A 19501-nucleotide genomic window follows, 5' to 3' on the forward strand; every position below is an offset into this window, starting at 1 on the left:
AAAAACAACCGGGCCTGTTTTGTGTGAATCAGAGGGCTCACCAGGACCATTCATTCATTCATTTGGCGGTGATGTCCTGAGGGTCCCCTGTGCCGGTAACTACTCTGGGCATCTGCGGATGGTGTCCTGAGCCAACAGGAACAGACCTAGTCCTTCTAGGGCCTACAGTCCAGGGGCCCACCAGGTGGAACTTACAGGGGAGAAATGACTATGAAAGAAAGGACCACTACGTGAGCTACGGTGGGGATATGGGGAGAGCCCAGTCTCAGGAGGTCCAAGCCAGGACAGACCACCACCTGGGGCTCACAGAGGGGAGCCAGGCGCCAGAGTCGCTTCAGAAGAACCAGTGGGGCTGCCCTGTCATGGTGCAGGAGGGGAGGGTCAGCCCGAAGGGGGCGGGACGGGGTCAGGGCCCCTGGACGGCACTTGCCGCCATGCCCTGTTCCACCCTCAGAGTATTGATCCACCTTGAGCTGTTCCTGCACTGCCTCGGGAGGGAGGGACAGGGAGAGGGAGAGAGACAAGGCAGGGAGACAGACAGGAGCGGAAGGCAGGTCCTAATCTGTACAGATCCTGAGCCCTGAGCAGACAGCTTGGAGGAGACATCTCCCTGATTCCTTTTCTGAGGAGGTCAGGTTGAAAGTGGCTCAGGCACGTCCAGTTGGCAGCCTCAGGTCAGTGGGGTCATGTCATTGCCACCTTTCCGTCCTGGGGACATCAGAGGCCTCAAGTATGGGGGTCAAAGTAAACTCTTATACCAAGATGCAGGCTCATGATAGTTAACAAGTCATCAGCGAGGCCCCTAGGGTGCTCTGACGAGAAACCCCCCTTGGTCACCTGCCCTGATTTGCACATGACACTTAAGAGACACAGGACTGAGGTGTGAAACTGGGTTGTCTTTAAAAAGCCCAAGGAGAAGCAAGCTCTCATTTGCCCGGGGCTGTGACCACCTGGGTGGCCTGCTCTGCAGAGGGGAAGGGACGCACTGCTGGGTGGTGCTGGGGGCGTTCCGGAAGTGGCCTCTGGTCCCGGGTCACTGAGTCAGAGGCATGTTTTGGTAGAAGTCTGAGCTAGAACAGAGCTCCTCTGGAAGGTGGGAGGACTCTGCCCAGCGGCCCAAGCCCAGCCCTGACCCCTGCTGTCTCCTCTGCGGGCCCTGGGAGGAACACAGCTGTCACGGGAGGAGAGGGGATACCTGTCCACTAAGACCAGGTCCCTCATCCTTGATCCCCAAGGGCCCCGGAGCACACAAACACAAGGAGCCACGACGGAGAGCCAAGGGTGAAGCTGATGGAGTCCTTCCGGTGGTGCCCCGGGTGGGGGCCGTGCCAGCAGCCCAGCCCCTGCCCCGCGGCCAGCGCTGTGCCGTGCATTGCCTGGGAGGTGCCACCTCCCTCCCTGAGCTCTGGGCCTGGCCCCAGATGCTCCCCCCACACACACCCTGCTGCTCTCGGAGCCCCGCGAGTGGCCCTGTTCCCTCACGTGTGAGGCGCAGGCCATCCGTCAAGGGGGCTGTCAGGGGGACAGTGCCCTCCTCTCCAAGCGGGGAACCAGTGTGCCATGGCTGATGATTATGAATGGCCCTGGGTGCCCATCTCAGCTCGGGCACTGGCGCTCCAGGTGGGGAGCTAGGTCCCGGAGAGATTCCAGCTTCCTCCTTCAACCCCCAGTGCCCTTGGAGGTTGAGTCATCACGCTGGGCTGCCCCCAGCCCCCAACCCTGAGATTCAGGAGGCCTGGGAGGATCTGATGGGGTAATGTCAGCCTGATGTGAGAACACTGAAGATCAGGCAGTTTCTTGGCCCTAAAAGCAGGAACAAGTGGCTGGGCAATTGTTCCTTATAAAATAGGACTGGCTAGGAACAGAGAGCCACTGGGCAGGTTCCCAGGACACGCAGGTCAGGGTGGCAGCTCAGCCTGCAAAGCTCTAACCCCTCGGAGAGAACAGGAGAGAGAGAAGGGGGGAGGAGGCTGCTGCTTTCCTTCTGAACGAGCGAAAGTCCTCGAGTTGCACTGGGCTCAACTCCTGGCCCTGTCCTGAACTGGGTGAGCCTGCAGTGGTCACTTTGCTTCTTAGTGCCTCTGTTTCATCACCTTTAAAAAAGGGAGATGCTCGTGGGGGTGGGGACATGGAATAAGATGTTATTTAAAAAGGTGACAAAGGTCCGTCTAGTCAAAGCTACAGTTTTTCCAGTAGTCATGTATGGATGTGAGAGCTGGACTACAAAGAAAGCTGAGTGAAGAAGAATTGATGTTTTTAAAGTGTGGTGTTGGAGAAGACTCTTGAGAGCCCCTTGGACTGCAAGGAGATCCAACCAGTCCATCCTAAAGGAAATCAGTCCTGAATATTCTTTGGATGGACTGATGCTGAAGGTGAAACTCCAATACTTCGGCCACCTGATTCGAAGGGCTGACTCGTTGGAAAAGACCCTGATGCTGGGAAAGATTGAAGGCGGGAGAAGGGGATAACAGAGGATGAGATGGTTGGATGGCATCACTGACTCGATGGACATGAGTTTGAGCAAGCTTTGGGAGTTGGTGATGGACAGGGAAGCCTCGTGTACTGAAGTCCATGGGGTTGCAAAGAGTCAGACACGAGTGAGCGACTGAACTGAATTGAGTAAGCACAGCGCAGGATCTGTCCCACAGCAATCACTCAAAAACATGTCCGTCCCTTTTATCATCACAGGAACCTTATTTCCTATCCTGATAGCCCAGGTCAGCAGGAAAACCTATAAACCCTAAGTCCTCACCTAATTCTCCTTCTGCACAAGGAGGGTCCTGGGGTCAACCCATGACCCCACTCAGGTCGAGTCACAGTCATGACCCTTTCCTGCTGAGGGTCTCTGGCCCAGGTGTCAGCTAATCTCTGGGGGCTGAGGAGGACCCGGGGCAGGCTGCTCACACTTGCTCTGTGGACCAGAGCCACCTCTTTCTGCTCCGCTGAAGCTCATACGAGGCCAAGCTGCCCCCAACACCCGGTTGGCCATGGGGACTCGGCGTGTGCTCTCTGTACGGGGCTGGGTGGGAACTGGAAGGGAACTGTATGGACTCTTCTGCACCCATGTGAGCCCATCCTTCCGGTCATTGCCCTCCCACTTGAGCTCAGGCTGTGGTCGGGGCAGAGGCTCCTTTCACACCAAGAGGGGACAGGACACAAGGAGACACGCTCTCTGGCGGGGAGGGGCGCCCTCGGGGGAGGAGGGAAGCCCCTGAGCAGATGCACTCGGCTCCAGGAGCACCGTGGCCCTGGGTCAGATTTTGTGCCAGGTTCACAAGACATTCTGTGATCTCCGGCCTTGCCTGTGTAACTCGCACAAGTCCCCTGCGTTGCGATGAAGGAAGGGACTTTAGATCTGACTGCCTTCCCCTGCTGGATCAGCCCCTGAGGTTTCCAGCTTGGCGGGCATCATTATCATCTCAGAGGCAGGAGAGGAGGGTGTTTGAGTAATCAACTTAGGGGACGGAGGTTCTGCTCCAGAAGGACTCAGGGCAGAGCCTCAAGTGTGTCAGGAGGAGCGAGTTGTTGATCAAGGGCAGGTATTTGAGTCTCTGAAGCAATCAAGCCTTAAGTATGAAATCAAGAGCTCTGGCCTTTTCATCCTTCGACTTTCCACGCCCTCAAGGCACGGCAAGTGGCGGCTGGGGAGCTGGCTCCTGTTTGTAATCGCTGAGAGAGCACAGCCCAGGGGCCTCTGGCTGGCGGGCGGACTAATCTCCTTTGGCGAGATCAGAAACATAACTCTTCCACACCGTCACTTTTCCCGAAGGCGGCTCAGTCCTTTCTAAACCTTCTCTTCTTGCTCCTTCCCCCTCTCGGGTGTCTAAGCCCTAACCCCTGATGTGACCGCACCTGGGGTGACTGCGTGCTTCCCAGGGGGTGCTGGGAAGAATCCGCCTGCTAGTGCAGCTGGGGACGGGGCCGTTAAAGAGCTGTTACAGGTCAAATGCGATCAGAAGGGCGGACCCTAATCTGATGGGATATGTGCTCTTTTTTAAAAATAAATTAAAAAATTTTTATTTAGTTATTTTTGGCTGCTCTGGGTCTTCATCACTGCACGTGGGCTTTCTCTAGTTGGGACGAGTCGGGGCTACTCTTTGCTGTGGTGCTCGGGCTTCTCTTGTTCTGGAGCACCAGCTCTAGGGCACGTGGGCTTAAGCTGCCCCGTGGCATGTGGGACGTTCCCAGACCAGGGATCGAACCCATGTCCCCTGCACTGCAAGGCAGACTCTTAGCCACTGGACCACCAGGGAACTCCCACGTGCTCTTATAAAAGGAGAAAGGGGAGACAGAGCCCATGCTGTCTGCACACACAGAGGAAAAGCCACGTGATGGCATGGTGAGCAGGCGGTCACCTACAAGCCAGGGAGGGAGGTCTCACCAGGAACCAGCCCTAGTAGGCTCCTTGATCCTGCGCATCCAGCCTCCAGAACTGAGAAGACAGACCTCTGCTGTTTAAGCCACCGGTTCACGGTATCGTTATGACAGCCTGAGCTCACTAAGGCAGCTGAAGAGCAGTGGCTGGATGCAGAGAGAAACCAGGAAGGCCAGAAAGAGGGGAGGCGTGGGGCTCCCCAGGGTCTGAAGGCAGATTCCGGGGCTGCCCAGGGCCACAGCTCCTCCGATATGGATGCCCAACCTGGCTGCCTGGCTGGGGTTCACCCTGGCTCGTGGGCAGCCCGGTTCTGAGCAGAGTCGTGCCCGTAACCCTGGTCTGTCGGGCACCTCACCTGTCTGGGCCTCATCCCCCTCTCTCTGCTTGAGTCCAGGCAGCTGGCCTGCCGACCTCCTGCATGAGCAGGAGTCCCTGCCTGAAGGCCAGGTCAGCACAAGTGTCGGCCACACGCAGAGGCCGCTCAGAGGGGAGAGCCAGTCAGGGTCTCTGCTTGGAGCCAAGCCGGGCTCTGAGGTCAGCCCTGCCGCTAATGAAAGGGGTCATTTGGTGACATGTGGCTGGCCCTTCAGCAAGCTTTAATTAAGGTCTTCTCTACCTTAAGAGCCTTAAGACAGCATCCTCCAGTTCTTCTTTCAACTAACCTCTGCATCTGCAGAGAAAACTTTTGGAAAACCAAGAATAAAATTAAGACCAGAGTGAAACATACATAGAAAGGTTTTCCTGGATCCCCTCCGCTGGCTGCATAACCAGTGAAAGCTGGACACAAGGAGAACCCTGGACAGTGGCCGAGGTGGGGGATGTCAGGGTGGGGGCAGCGGCAAAGGCTCGGGACAAAGCCTGGCTGGGAGGGCAGGTGGGGGTCCATGTGCTACTTTCATTTGCGGCGGGGGGGGGGGGGGGCCTTCCTGGCCTTCCGAGAAGCACCAGTTGCGTGAGGGGGCAGTGCTGAGTGGCTGTGAAGGAATTCAAACACTGAGCTGGCCTGTCGAGCCAACAGGATGTGGGGAACAGATGGCCCAGGCATGGATGACCCCGGGCTGCTGGTGGTGACGGATCAGAGCAGTCCCAGCAGGAGACACTCAGCTGAGATCAGTCATGGATCCACGGGGGGAGTTGGCCACTCGGCCACAGATAATTCTGGGGATGGGCAAAATTGGAGCCCTCGTGTTCCCGGGTGACGTCCCCTCCCGGGGACCTTCTGCTACTCGGGCCACCAGCCCTGGGCCCCACCTCTTCCTGCTGGCTCGGCCTGAAGGACAAATCTGGGGCACCTGCCGGGGGAGGTGGGACGTGCGGGGGCCGAGGAAATCCACGCGGCTCCAGCGTATGCACAGACCGCTGAGGGGGATGGTGCCTGACCCACTTTGAGGGGAGCACAGAGACGGGAATAACGCGCGTGGTGCTGCTCTGAATACACGATCAGAGGGAAGGCAGCCCTGTGGGTCCCCGACAGCCCAGCCCGAGGAGGGCTGCTGCGCCGGAGATGCCTTTATTAGAGAGAAGCGGTTTTTTAATAACACTGAACGGGGCGCCCCGAGCCGAGCCAGCTGTGTCCCTGAGCGGGAGGCGTCTGCTGGGGGTGGGGCGTTGGGGGGGAATAACGGGGGTGAAGGGATGCTGCCGCTGTGGCCCCTTCCAGCCTAAGAGCTGCCCCCCTGCCCCCCTGCCCCGGGTGGCCCAGGGACCACGGTCCACAGTGGTCGGTTAAGTAGCTGAAGGCTCCAGCCCTGGGGTCACAGCTGCTGGGACTGTGGGCCTGAAGGACAGCACTGTCGTCTGCGTCCCCTAAGTGTCCCTGGTGGATGCGTGGCTGACGGTGAGAACTAGGAGTTAGGAGGAAGCCCAGCCTCTCTGCGAGGCCGGCCTGAGTCTCATTACTGGGAGGCTCGGGCTTTCCTTGAAGACGTGGGGGTGATGGTGAAGAGCAGGGAGGCATCCCATCTGATGGGCCTGGGGCCCAGCACTGGGTGGGGGGCGGGACGGGGAGGCCGGACAGCGGCAGCCGGCAACGCTCCCAGATCTCGGCAGGGATACCCAGGGACACAGCTCTTTCGGGGCAGTTTGGGCCACGTTCCTGACCTCCTGGCCAGCCCCAAGAGAGGTTCACTCTGGGGCCGCTCCTGGGACATAGTGGCCAGAGATGACCACAGTGAGGGTGCGCACAGGGCTGGTGTCTGGACGCTGGAGCGCTGTGCAGACAGCGCTTTCTACATGGTCTCATTGTATCTTCCAGGTCTCCCAAACTCAGCCACCCGGGCTCCCCAGAACTTATTTGAGCAGCAAAAGAAATCGATGGTGGCGCTTGTCAGATATGTTCTGACGTTTTCCTGACATGTGGCTATTTGCAAAGGCCATCAGCCCTTTAGATCGCAACCAGGGGCTTCTGTCGGAGGGACTGGCCCGCAGGCTTCTCAGCCTGTCTGGAGCTCTGGGTGGGGGAGGGGGTTGGGGGGGATGGGTATGCTCAGACAGGGTCCCTGCAGTCTGCCCTGGCCTCAACAGATGGCAGAACAAACTCCTAATTACGCATGAGAAAGCTTCCGGCTCAGCACATCTATTTATGATTTTCCAGTCCCTTCGGTGTTCCTTCTTCCCTGTGCCTTCCAAGAACCCAAGTTAGCTGATTGCCACCCTATCTCCCCTCCCCGCTTGGCTCCCCCGGACATCCTGGGCCCTAATCTGGGTGGTGGGGAGAGACACGGTGGGCAGGAAGTGGGAAGGCAGGGGGGACATGGCCACAGAGCTGCCGTTCAGCAGCAAAATGAAGAGGGGGCTCATCGCAAACTGACAACTTGGCACACACTCGAGAGGACAAACAGGGCCAGGGTGCTCACTGCCTCTGCAGGAGTTCTAGAAAAATCACCTGGGGTCATTTTGGGCCAGAAGTGAGATGCCCTTCACCCACTGCGATATCCCACGGGCAGGGGTGACTTGCTCCCTCCCACGGCGGCGTTGCCTGGCGGTTCCCCGGGTAAACGATTTCTGCTCCCTGCCCGCCCCCCCATCCTGCTCTGTCCTGTGCTCTGGGATCAGGACCGGGGAGACCCCTTCAAGCAGGTCTGCAAAGGAAAATGACTGGGTGGCTCCAGCGGGAACTGAACCCCAGGCTCAGCTACCTGTTAGAGGGCTGACATCACTGGGTGGTTGGGCTTCCACCCAAGAGGGCTTCGTGTCAGAGATGGCTTTCCTTTTCGAGCCCAGAGGCCTGACTCTCTCAGGGAGACAAACAACAGGCCCGAGCTGTCACCCACGGTTGGCGGAGAGGCTGCGGCCGATTGATTACCTCTCGGATCAGAGGGAGAAGACGGGCAAGGGCCTCGCAGCGACAGCCAGGTCACTGCCTCGCGCCCTCTCACAAGGCCACGGCCACCTCGCCCTGCCACCCTGCCAGGGGCTGCCTCTGAGGGCCTGGGGGCTGCAGGTGGAGACTGGCGGAGGCCCCCTGCAGTCCCCTTGCTGCCCTAAAGGGAGAGGCTCCGCCCGGGAGGAGGAGAAACAGAGCGGGGTCACGGCAGGCCGCAGCGGCCCGTGCTGGGGGAAAGAGCAGCCCATTTTCTAAAGCAGCTGAGCCGCGGGCTCCATTCCGTGAGCTCCGTCCTGGAGGAAGGCGAGGACCCCAAGAGCAGAACTGGGAGGGGCAGGGGCTGTGGGAGGTGCCCAGGGATCCCGGGCCAGCTGGCGCTGGGAGCTCAGCATGGCCTCTGCGGGTGGAGCCGGGTCTGACCCGAGCCTGGGGCCACCTGGTGTCCGTGCCAGATACCCGCCCTTTACTTACTGTCAGCCTCCTCTCTGCCTCCTACAACCTCTCTCTTCTAACACAGGCACCGCTCACCACACACAGACAGGACCTCATGTTATACATGCCCCCTGGGGATCCTGGGGGGCTGGGGAGACCCCTCTGCCAGGCCCATCAACCAGAACAGCAACAGCATCTTTGCTTTGAGACCAAAACCAGTGTGTGACTGATCCCAGAGCGCCCGCTGGGGGCGGGGGTGACGGTGGCTGCACACCCTCTGGTCGTGGGCCCAGGTGGGTCCCGGCCCTTCCGGGTGGATGGCAGAACGGTGTCAGAAGTGAATGAACTCCCAGCCGCCAACTCCCCCCGAGCTCAGTGGGGGTCTTGCTCTTTGCAGTGTCAGTTGGAAGGTACTGTGGTGGTGTCTTTTTACGCTCTAGTGGCCAGGGACTCAAGAGGCGGCCACCACGGCCCGCTGGGTTTTAAGGCTGTGCTGCATGGGGTGTCCGTGAGAACAAAAAGCAGCTGCTCTCCTGCCCTGAAGGGGCCCAGCCCCATCCAGGCCTCTAGGAGCACCACCCTCTGGGTGATGGGGACCTAGCACAGTCAGAACAAGCGGTCCTCAGCTGAGCCCTGCCTTTGCCCACGTGACCTTGAAGTGACTTGTCTTTTTTAGGGACAAAATTTGCCCACCAGTAAAAAGGCACAGAGTGCTTGCCTCCTCCCCGCGCTCAGGAGTCCACGGGAGCCCCTTCTACCTCCTAGCGCTGGCTGCGAGCCCGCGTGGCTGTCTCGGAAAGACTGGGAATGAGGGGAGCGAGGCAGACCTCGAGATGCTTGTCAGACTCACCGATCCATCTCATCAGGGACGTGAGGATCTGTAGGTACTTGGTCTTCTGGACATCAAAGAAGGTGAAGGGTCCGAGGAGGAGCGTGAAGACGGCCTGGTGACAAAAACGAGAGTGAGAAGGTGCAGAGGCCGGGCGCGTGCGGCATCCCGTGCGTGTGGGCAGGGCACACTGTTCATGTAGCCTCCAGCCATCACCAGGGCTGCTCCGAACCCAGGTGTGCGCCGGGAATGGCAGAGGCTCCCTGGGGTCAGAGAGCACCGCCTGGCGAGTTCCTAGGACCAGGGCTGCAGCAGAAAATGAGACCCGTGCGTGTCTGCTGGGCCTCATACTTGTGGTCCTGAGGCGACTTTCTAGGCAAATCACAGGTGATCTCTTGGGGACATGGCCCTGCTTGCTTCTCTTCTCAGTAAGTGCTGACCGAGGGGGTCACGGGCCCAGCAGCAGGCTAGTGTGAGCACTGGTTAGGAAGGTGAGGCTCCAAAACAAACCCCAGGTACATCCCGGGTTCTCACGGTTTACTGGGAAGAAAGGACAGAGGGGCGGGGACGCAAGGGCCCCGATGACCCGGCACAGTGGGAAGGACACCATCCTGAACGGTTCAGAGGACAGGATCAATTAGGATGTCGGTAATCAGCAACCTCTTGAATTCTGAGAGAAGGTGAAGCCTGAAGAATCAGAGCCAGTGTCTCCTGGGGCAGAGCCACAGAGAAACATCCTGGACCAGGAAGAGCAGGAAGCCCGGAGTGGACGGGTGTTGGGGGTGGTAGCCGTGGGGGTGCCGGCACTGGCCCCCCTCGTGGCCCTTCCTCTCTGGAGAACAGGGAGAGCGAGTGCTTCCTTAGGGGGAAAACAGAAGAGAATTCAAACCCGGCCTTAGAGAACTGGGATCTGGGGAAACTGAACCCCTCTGCAAAAGAGAACAGGGAGGCGGATAAACGTGGCCCCACTGAGACTGGGGCTGGGGACGGAGGGAAGCGGAGGCTCTCCATGCCAAGCCGGCTGCTCCGAGAGCGGAGCGATTAGAAGCCGCTGGGTGGAGTTACGAGGATGGCACCATTTCCAACCTGCCACTCGGAAGCGGCAGTGGAGGCAGCAGATAACATTTACAGCGTGCCACCTTATCACGCTAACGCTGATGCCACTTGCCAGGGATGCAGCGGGCGGTGCCGAGCCCGAAAGTGGGGAGCAGGGTTCACTCTGGGGGAGTCGGGGCTGGCCCTGGGATCCGGGTGAACGTGTCCCAGCTGCCTAGCCTGGTGGCCAGTCCCTGGCTCCCCCGATGGGGGTGGGGGGTGAGCCTGTCCCCTCCACCCCTGCCCCTCCTGGAAGGGGAGCAGGATGTGGGAGAGGCTGTGACCCCTCATCCAAGTCCATTATCACTGCGAGAATGACAGGAAAGACTGAAGTGCTGCTTAAGCAAGGGCTCTAATTAGCTGGGGTGGGTACGGCCTCCTGGCAGTCCCCCAGGGCTCGGAGACTACTGGAAGGAGCTTCCTTCTGGGGGCAGACAACCAGCTCTGCTTCCGCTCTGGAAGAAGCAGCAATTTCAGCAGGTGGGGTGATGGGGGAGGCAGGGACAAGGGCTCTTGAGCAGTCCTCGCCGGTCCCCCTGTGGCCTGGGGACAGTGAGGTGACAGTCACCCAGCCGTGTCCGATTCTTTGCCCCCTCATGGACTACAGCCTGCTAGGCTCCTCTGTCCGTGGGATTCTCCAGGCAAGGATATGGGTTGCCACGCCCTCCTCCAGTGGATTTTCCCAAGCCAGGAATCGAACTCTGGTCTCCTGCATGGCAGGCATGGCCCGGGGCCACAGCGAGGTGTGGGGTCACCAGCTCTGGGCCAGCTGAGCCAGTCCATCTGCAGCGCCTAGCAAGTCATTTAGGAAAATTACCATCTCAGGGGAACTTTCCACTGATGAATTTCTCTTTTGAAGGATGGGGGCGGGACACATCACGTGGAAAAAAAACATGTACCAAGCCACCTGCCATAAATGCACTCCAATGACCCTGGGCTGCTTGAAACTAGACTGTGGTGTGCCCGGGCCTGGAGTTGGGGTGTTTCGCTTCTGACCTACGATACCTCTGGCTGTGGGTGCCAGACATGTTCGTGGTGGGCAGCTTGTGGTGGGGGATCAGAGCTCATCTTGGAGGCCTAAAGACTGGGTTTTAGAAGGTTCTACTGTGTAAAAACAGGGAGATCATAGAACCCGCCCTGCAGGCAGGTGGGGAATTCTGCTGCTGTGGGCTGCCCTAGGTCTCCTCTGCAGGAGGGACCCCGTCTTCATCCTCCTCCTCCTCGGGAGATACGTCAACATCCTTTTACACACAGGCCCCATTGCATACCCCCCTGTAGACAGGACTCTGCTGAGAGACCCTTCGTTTAAAGGGACAGAGCACACAGGACCACCTCCCAGGGCAGAGTCCGGGAGTGTACGTGAGGCGCCCACTGAGTGCCAGGGAGCATGAGTTGGGCTGGGAACGGGGGTCCAGCCCCGCTAGCTCTCTGGGGTCCACCTGCGTGACAACAGGTCTGTCCCCAGCCTGGGGGCAGGCGGTGAAGGGTTCTTTGGAGAGACTGGGTCAACAGCTGTGACATCTGTGGCTGGACAGCAGCTGGAATGTGCTTTCTTTATCCCCCCAGGTCGGGACCACAGGCAGACCGCAGGGCCCGGGAAGACGCAGGGCCGACGGGCAAACAGCAGTCCCTGCGCGGGGCGGAGCTCACGCCGCACTGGGAGCCCAAACCAAGACACAGCGCAAGCTGGGGCTAATGAAGGAACCCGTGTCCTCTGCAAACCGGTTCAGCCAGACTCGGCGTCCACAGTGGGAAAGGGCAGAGGGCTCGGCCGGCGGTGTGCGTGGGCTCGGCCCGGTGCAGCTTCGAGGTCTGGGCAGGGGAATGGCCCCAGGGTCCCGGGGGTCCAGCCGGCCCAAGCTCACCGCTAGATGCTGAACAGCCACGCGTGGCACTGCCCGTCTTCTTTCTCTTTTTACCCAAAGAAGGAATGAAAAGGCAGGAGACAGTCTGTCCTCCTGGGTTTTCCTGTCCAGCCTGTGTGACATTATAAATTAGCTGGCTCCCCGAGCCATTTCCAGACACCCAAATGCCATGATCAGTTCAAGCTCAGGATCTGTTCAAGGACTCTCCGAGCCGGACTCATTACAGGAGGCAGAGACACCAACTGCCGTGGCCAAACGTGTTTCTTTAAAAACAAAACAAAACAAAACAAAACAAAACAGACAAACAAAACGAACAAATTCTTTGGTCTCTAAATGAAACCTTTGAACTGGTCACGGGAACAAAGTCTGAGACCCAGGAGGGTGCAGACGGGGCCGTGTGTGGGTCTCTCTCGTCCGGCTGTTGAGTCGAGACGCCCACTGAAGGCACGGAGTCCCGGGGGGGTCCTGGTGGACAGGAGGCGGCTCACGTCCCCAGCACACGTGGCCACGGATCTCACGGTGTCCTGGGGGGGACTCGGCGAACTTGACCGGGAGTCTCAGCACTCGACACGGCTGCCTCTCCACCTGCACCCCAAGGCAGGTTAAGGGCGCCACCCACCTCCGGCTGCTCCCACGACCCCCGAGTCTTTCCTCACTGTGCTGATGTCTGGTAGCTGCTGTAACCTGGTGGCTTAAAACCACAGAAGTGTGCTTTTTTACAGTCTTGGAAGGGACCCAGGGAGCCCGGGAGGAGTCAGAGGTGTGTGTGTGGCTAGGGGGGGGCGGTAACAGTGGTAACAATGCGTAAAGTAAGAGGACTCAGGAGGGCAGAGGGCTGGCAGCAGGTTGGGACTGGGGAGCCGTCTGGAGCCCCGTGTCCCTGTCGTGATCCCTCCTGGGCCCGAGCTCGCTGGCACCCGTGTCCCCTCCCCACACTCAGCCCCACGCACACCTGCTCGTGGTTGACACGCACTCACGGTTTCAGGGCCATCTGTAGCGCTACACCAGCTATACCTCCTGCAACAAGCTAGAAAGCTAGACGAGCAGCAGAACGGTCACCAGGCAGGGGCCGGGGCCTTGCTTTGCTGATGAGGGGCGGAGGGTCTGGAGAGGCTGGGTGACCCAGGAAGCAGTGGACGGGACCGGGCGTCTCCTGGCCCTGCTTCCACCCCACCCCCGACCGCTGTGATGTGCATGCTCCCCGCTGTGTGAGGCTGCTTCCCCACCACAACATCTCCTCTCCCTACTTCCAGCTGGTTCTCACCCTCATGCCTCTTCCCTCGTGACTGCCCCTTCCCCCTCTACCTCCCTTCTCTCTGTCACCTCTCAAGCCCCGCTCAGGTGCCAGTCTCCCCTGCCAGCTTCGCCAAACATTTGCATCTTCACTGGGGGGCTCCTGACTGAATCACCAAACGCACGGTGGGTACCACACCACTTAAATTCTCGTAGATTCCCTGTTTTGTTTTTTTTTGTTTAAATATTTATTTGCCTCAGGTCTTAATTGTGGCATGGGTTTAGTTGCTCTGGGGCATGTGGGATCCTCTCGGGCCAGGGACTGAACCTGTGTCCCCGGCATTGCAAGGCAGATTCTTAACCACTGGACCACTAGGGAAGTCCCTGCAGTTTCAACATGAAAGGCCAGCAGAGCCACCTGGTGCCTCCATGCTCTAGGACTGGAATGGGCACTCAGACTTCTCTGTTAATCCAGCAGGGGTGATGGAGCAACAATTTCTGGAAGGGTGAAGGGTAATATGCTGCCTGATCAACCTAAACACACAGAGACCCTTGGGCGGGCTATGCAGTACACCGGGCCCCAGGGAGCCAGTTCACACATACCAAGGGCACGGCTGAGCCCTCTGGACTGATCTTGGAGGTCATTTCAAGTGACAAAGGACACAGATGCCTCGATCACAGGGCTGCCCTTGTTGGGCGGCTAGGGGTTAAGAGTTAATTGGGATTAATGGCAACTCAGCACGAACCCGTCCCTAAATGGGAACTGAACTTTCAACGCGTCCTTGAAGTGCAGTGAAGACATGTTCAAGGAGTCTATTTTTATTTCTCAAGTGGCTATGAACGTTTTGGTTTGGAAGTTTACATCTTCCCAACTTGAATTACAACGTCTGATGACGCGGCCATGAGGAGGAGGTGTGCCCTAGGGCAGCAAGGGGCAGAGTAGGGGCCGGAGGCTTCGAGGCCACACGCTCAGGGCGAGGGCCTGTGTCCTGAGGGTGTCCCAGCTAACGGCAAGACCTCAGAGTGCTCGTGAAGGTCCCAGAGCACATCGCCTGTACAGAGAAGGTGGTCAGTGAACATCAGCCCTGGCAGCATCACTCCAGCAAGGAGCAGCACACCCTCGCGGGAGGATGGTGTGAACTCCACCCGTCCTCCCAATATGCTGGGACCAGGGAACGCGAAACAACTGAAGCCAAGTGAGGGGCCCCCGCCACACAACATTAGATCAGGACTGTTCCTGTTGCACGACCTGCAGACCAAACACTCTGCAGGGCGAGTTCACATTCATCCCCATCGAGTGAATGAACGTGAGGGAAGGAGAGCAGAGGCCCGTGCATGGCGCTTGGTGGAGCCTGAGCACAGCTCATCAGCCAAAACCCTGCGAGGAGAGGCAGCACCGCAGAGAGGAGGCCACTGGGACGCTGCAGTGGACCAGCACTCGTGCAAGAAACGGAGGCTGAGGTTTCAGAACGACACTCTCCCCCAGAGGGCAGAGGATGGGCGGGGGTGGCCCTGCTGTGGGAACAACAGCCCCTGCCAGGAGAGGCTGCCGGCCTTCAGACGACCAGCCCGGCCACGACGCGGGTGCTGCCAAGCTCTTACTCACCGATCCTTCAAATACGTTCAGCTGCTGGAGAAGGGGTGATGGAGACAGACGGAGGCCAGATGCCTCTCCAACCCCCGAATGAGCTGCTTAGAGCAAGTCGCCACGGCTTAGGGTCCCTGGGTCCCTCCCTGGATTCCCCCAAACCTCACCCAGAAGGTACCTGGGAGATGCTTGCTGAATAGAACGAAAGATTCAGGTGATGCCTGAAGATAAGAGTGGAGACTTGAGGCCCAGACACTCTAAAGAGGCTTCTGGAGCACAGAAGTCAGCTCTAGAAACCTGCTATCATCTCACGACATCTGCAAAAGAAAGCCAAGTCGGCTCATGTCAAACAATTTAGTCCCATTTGGACTGAACAAGAGCTGAGACACGTTAACACCTGCGGCTCCCATCAGAAGGCGAGTGTGTGCCTGCTGAGGAGGTAGAGCTGGGGAGAGGAGGGCGCAGAGCCAACAAGAAGCTGGAAGTCACAGGTCCCCCAGGGAGTTCTTAACCAGCCACTGGACTACAGAACAGAGGCAAGAACCCAAACCCACACGGGGGGACCTCGACCGCCTGTCAGACCTGGGGATCAGGGAGAAAAGACCTGTCCTCACGCCTGATTAATTCAGAAGAGGATGCAACTCTGGGGGCAGCTTCTGGGCAGCAATGCAGACTGGCCAGGGAGGGGGTACCTGAAACACCTCTGCTAGAAGACGGGTGAAAACGCTATTTGTCTGTGGGGAAGCCTGGGAGAGTGATTTCAGGGAGGAGCCATGAAGGGGTGGCTGCTCCTAACCCTGCACGCGCATTCAACTCTGGCTGTCCAAGCCCCGAGGATGTGAGTTCCATTGGTTTGGGGTGGGGAGAGGGCCTGGAAGAGAACATCCAAGAGGCCCTGGATAGAGCCGACGCAGCAGGGCTCCTGGGACCGCCTGTGCCATCTGGGAGGGGAGGGCTGGACACAGGCTGGTCCAGGCCCCTGGGGCATCACTCCCTTTGGACCCACGTCTCTTGCATCGGCAGGCGGGTTCTTTACCCGAGCCTGCAGAGAAGCCAGAACCAACATTACCGGGCACCTACTGAGCGCCCAAACACAACATCTTCCATGTAAGATTGCTTTTTAATCCTGACACCCTACACGCCGGCTATTGTCATTTTGGGAAAAAAAAAAAAAAAAAAACAACAACTGAGGTTGAGGGGAACTAATTAACTTGTCCACAATCTCATAACAACCAAAACAGCTGAGACCAGAGCTCAGAGCTCAGGCTGTCTGTATCCAAGGCCCATTCTCTCCGTGGAGCACTTGACCCCCTCCCTTGATTATGCCTCAGAGAAAGAGTCTCTCCAGCACCCCCTCCAAGGCTGGCTCCCGGGGGGCCGGGGGCAGGAGGGCTGGGCTGGTCCAGTGGCATTAGCCTGGCACGGCTGCCGCCTCCCTCGCCCTCTGATTGGAGGACAAGCCTGTGCGCCTGTGTTGTCTCTTCCTCAGCTATAAAACCAGATGGTACCCGGTGGTGGGCAGGGTTCCAAGGATTTGATGCCAGAGCCGCAACCCTTGTGGTTTGTGTGTGTGCTGGAGCGGGAGATAAATAGTGTGGAAAACCCACGCAGTCACTCATTCAATGATGATAAGCCCTGGGGTTTATAAAGGACAGCCTGGCTCCTTACAAGTGTGAGAAGAGAGATGGGTTGGTGGTGGTGCACGCCCACACTGCCAGGTGAAAGACCGAGGAGCCTGGCCTTGCACGAGGTGGGCTTTGAGGACACGATGACAAGGAGCTGTGGAGGGTCAGGGGCTATGGGAGGATGAGGGAGGTGGGGTGAGACAGGTGGAAGGCTGGGGGCCCTGCGGGGGGAAGGGACCTGACTTTGCAGCCGGCACCCGTCCTAACATTAACACTCCACTGCTCACGTTCCAGGTGACAAGGGGTGGCAGAGACAGACACGGGCGGTGAGCCAGCCTCCTGGCGATTGGACAGCTTCTGACTGCTCCCCTTGATCTGCAGTGCCCATCCTCTCAAAGACAGGGGGCCCCTAAGCCCTCTCTGGGGGGCAGCTTCTGTCCCGGCAGCGAGGAGCGGAGGACGGCCCAGGTCTCTGGGAAAGGGAGGGCTGGCTGGACAGGGAGGTTTTGAGGCCGGAGCAGTGGCCGCCCACCCGAGGGGTGTCGTCCTCTCAGACGCTCACAGAGCAACCCACCCCCCGCCTGCCGCCGCTGTGTGTGGCCGGCCTCACGCTGGCTCTGGACCCAAAGCTGGACAAGGTGCAGCTCCGGGCCTTGAGGAGCTCCTGGTGAGGCCAGAGAACTACACGTAGATGATAGTCTGATTAACACCACGGCACGGGGTGTCGTGGGGGGAGCCCCTGATCAGCCTGGAGTAAGTGAGTGCCTATCAGACTCTGCAGCAAGGGGAAGGCACACGAGCGGTGCAGAGCTGTGAAAAGTGCCCAGGGTCTGCGGGAGTCAGTGGCCAGTGAAGGTGAGGTGGTGGTGACAGAGAAAGTTCCAGAAGGGAGATTAGAGCAGACCACATCTCGTGGAGGAGTTTAGAGCTGCCTCACACAGAGAGAAGCATTCCTAAAGGGTCCTGAGCAGGGAAATGGCAGTCAGGTTAACCTTAAACCAGGCTGAAAGAGTCAAAGACAGAAAAGCTTTATGACCTTAGGGCGAGCCTCATGCTGGGAGGTGGCCGGGCTGGATAGGAGGGAGAGGGCTGGCGAGGGGCACCTCTCTGTGGACAAGTGGTCCAGGCGCCCGGGGCTCCAAGGTGCGCCCCTGAATCCCCCGGTGGAAGCCCTCCCTGTTCTCATGGGATGAGATCCAGAAAGGATTTGAGACACTAGAACTGAGAGTCCGCGGGGCTGGAGGAGAGAGGGCAGAGCAGGGATGTCCCCGTCCAGCTGGGAGCGGTGACAGCCGTGGGGAAACGCTGAGCTGGCCCTGGTGGGGAGCTCCGTGGAGCCAGGGAGGCACATGAGCCCGGGGCGGGCTCCCAGGCAACCCTCTGCGGCAAGAAGAAAACAGGCCTTGGGACTTCCCTGGGGGTCCAGTGGATAAGACGCCAAGCTCCCACTGCGGGTTCGATCCCTGGTTGGGGAACACACCGCCAGGTCTTGTAGAGGCTGGCAGGGTTTTTCTAATGGGCAGCAGGGTTTGAAAAGCTGCAGGAGAGGACAGCAACCTCACTCCCCAGGCTCAGCGAACCGAGGCACAGAGAGAACTTCTCAGGCACCGCGGGCCTGGTTCACCGCGTCCCACTTTTCAGCTACTGAAATCTGTCTGCCAAGAACTGGAAACAGCTCTGGGTCCTGGTCTATTTCTGCTGGATGTTAAGGAACAAGAGAGGAGGGGGTACTTGGCAGTCCTCCCACCCCTGGGCCAGGCCAACTTATTACACGCTGCCTCACAGATGCGAGGAAGCTGGAGTTACTGGCCATGTGATCCTGGGGCTGGGGAAGTTGTCGGGGCCAGGCTGGGATCTACTAGGCCTGACAGGTCCTCAGAACGGGAGGCCTTGAGGGTAACAGGCGAGCGTGTATCACTCTGCATTGTGGACTGTGTTAACGGAAGATGGGGACCCTTTGGGCCGTCGGTCCTGTTCCTCGGCTCCCTTGGGAGAAAGCACCCACATCCCCAGCCATGCGACCCTGGGCTGGGTGGGCCGTGAGCCCCATGGACCTCAGGACCTGCACGGCTGTTGGTGCCTCCAGGAACCAGCTGGCATCTGACTGCTTCTGCTGTGACCCCTGTCCCCCAAGGGACAGGAGGTGGCAGAGCCATCGCTGGCACCTCGGCCGGATGCGCGGGCACCCCACGCAACTCCCCTCCCCAATCTCTGCTCAGGGAGAGTGGGTGCTGGGAACCAGGCTCTTCACGGGGGCTGGAGTGGAGGACGTCGGGTGCCTGGACACGGGAGCCCTGCGGCAAGCAAGCGCGGGCGGCTGGCTCCACCCCTCCCCTGCAGACTGCCGACCTCCAAACAGTCAGGAAAGGGCAGGACTCTTTGCTGGGTGCCCAGTAACCTTGGACGTGGGGAGGGGAGCTGGCCGATCAAGGAGCTCTGTCGAGCTGGGTATGAGAAATCTGGCTGAAGACCCCTGGCTTCCTCCCTGGGGGATGGTCAGAGCCCAGAGGCCTCTCCATGGGGCTGGCACACTGTGGCTCCGGGAGGAAGCACCACCTGCAGGGCCCTGCTGGCCATGGTGGCAGAGGGATACCGCCGGAGGGCCCCCTCTCTTGGGGACGTCGAGAGTCTGAACGCGGCCTGATGAGGGCAGCGGAGCGGCTGCGTCCCTGCCTGGTTAGAGTCGCGTGCCATGGAGCAGCTAGGCCCACTCCCTGCAACTACTGAGTCTGTGTGCTGCCGCTACTGACGCCCGAGCACAGAGGAGGCGTCACCTTCAGTCTGTGACTCGTGACACCAGTCCAGAGGCCTGTGACGCCTGCCCGTTCGTTCCTAGGGGAGGCTCGGTTCGGAAGGGCCCTGACCCCTGCTTCCCTGGCTGAACCTCGGGAGGAAGATCCAAGGGAGACCAAGGCCTCTCCCCGGGATGCTGGGTGTCGGCAAGAGAGGGCCTTGGCCAGCAGTGTTTCTCAAGGGGGAGAGGACCCAGAGTCACCCTTGGAACTGGTGCAAAGTGCCGATTCCTGGGCCTTGCAGTCCGAGGTGCTGCTACATTAGGTCTCGGGTGTCACCTAGCAACGTTTTCATTTTAATTAAATTTCTTTTTGGTTGCACTGGGCCTTCGTTGCAGGCTT

At 59.2% G+C, this 19501-nt stretch overlaps 1 protein-coding gene across 2 annotated transcripts in view; it reads right to left on the bottom strand.

The window, feature by feature from the left end:
• TMEM104 (transmembrane protein 104) overlaps positions 1–19501 on the bottom strand; it is a 54213-nt gene that overhangs the window by 5590 nt on the left and 29122 nt on the right. For both annotated transcript variants that reach the window (XM_018063860.1, XM_018063859.1), the window contains exon 9: positions 8983–9076. In XM_018063860.1, coding sequence (XP_017919349.1) covers positions 8983–9076 — 94 coding nt within the window. The remainder of the gene's footprint in view (positions 1–8982; positions 9077–19501) is intronic.

Source organism: Capra hircus, chromosome 19, assembly GCF_001704415.2.
Source record: "Capra hircus breed San Clemente chromosome 19, ASM170441v1, whole genome shotgun sequence".
Classification (NCBI taxonomy): domain Eukaryota; kingdom Metazoa; phylum Chordata; class Mammalia; order Artiodactyla; family Bovidae; genus Capra; species Capra hircus.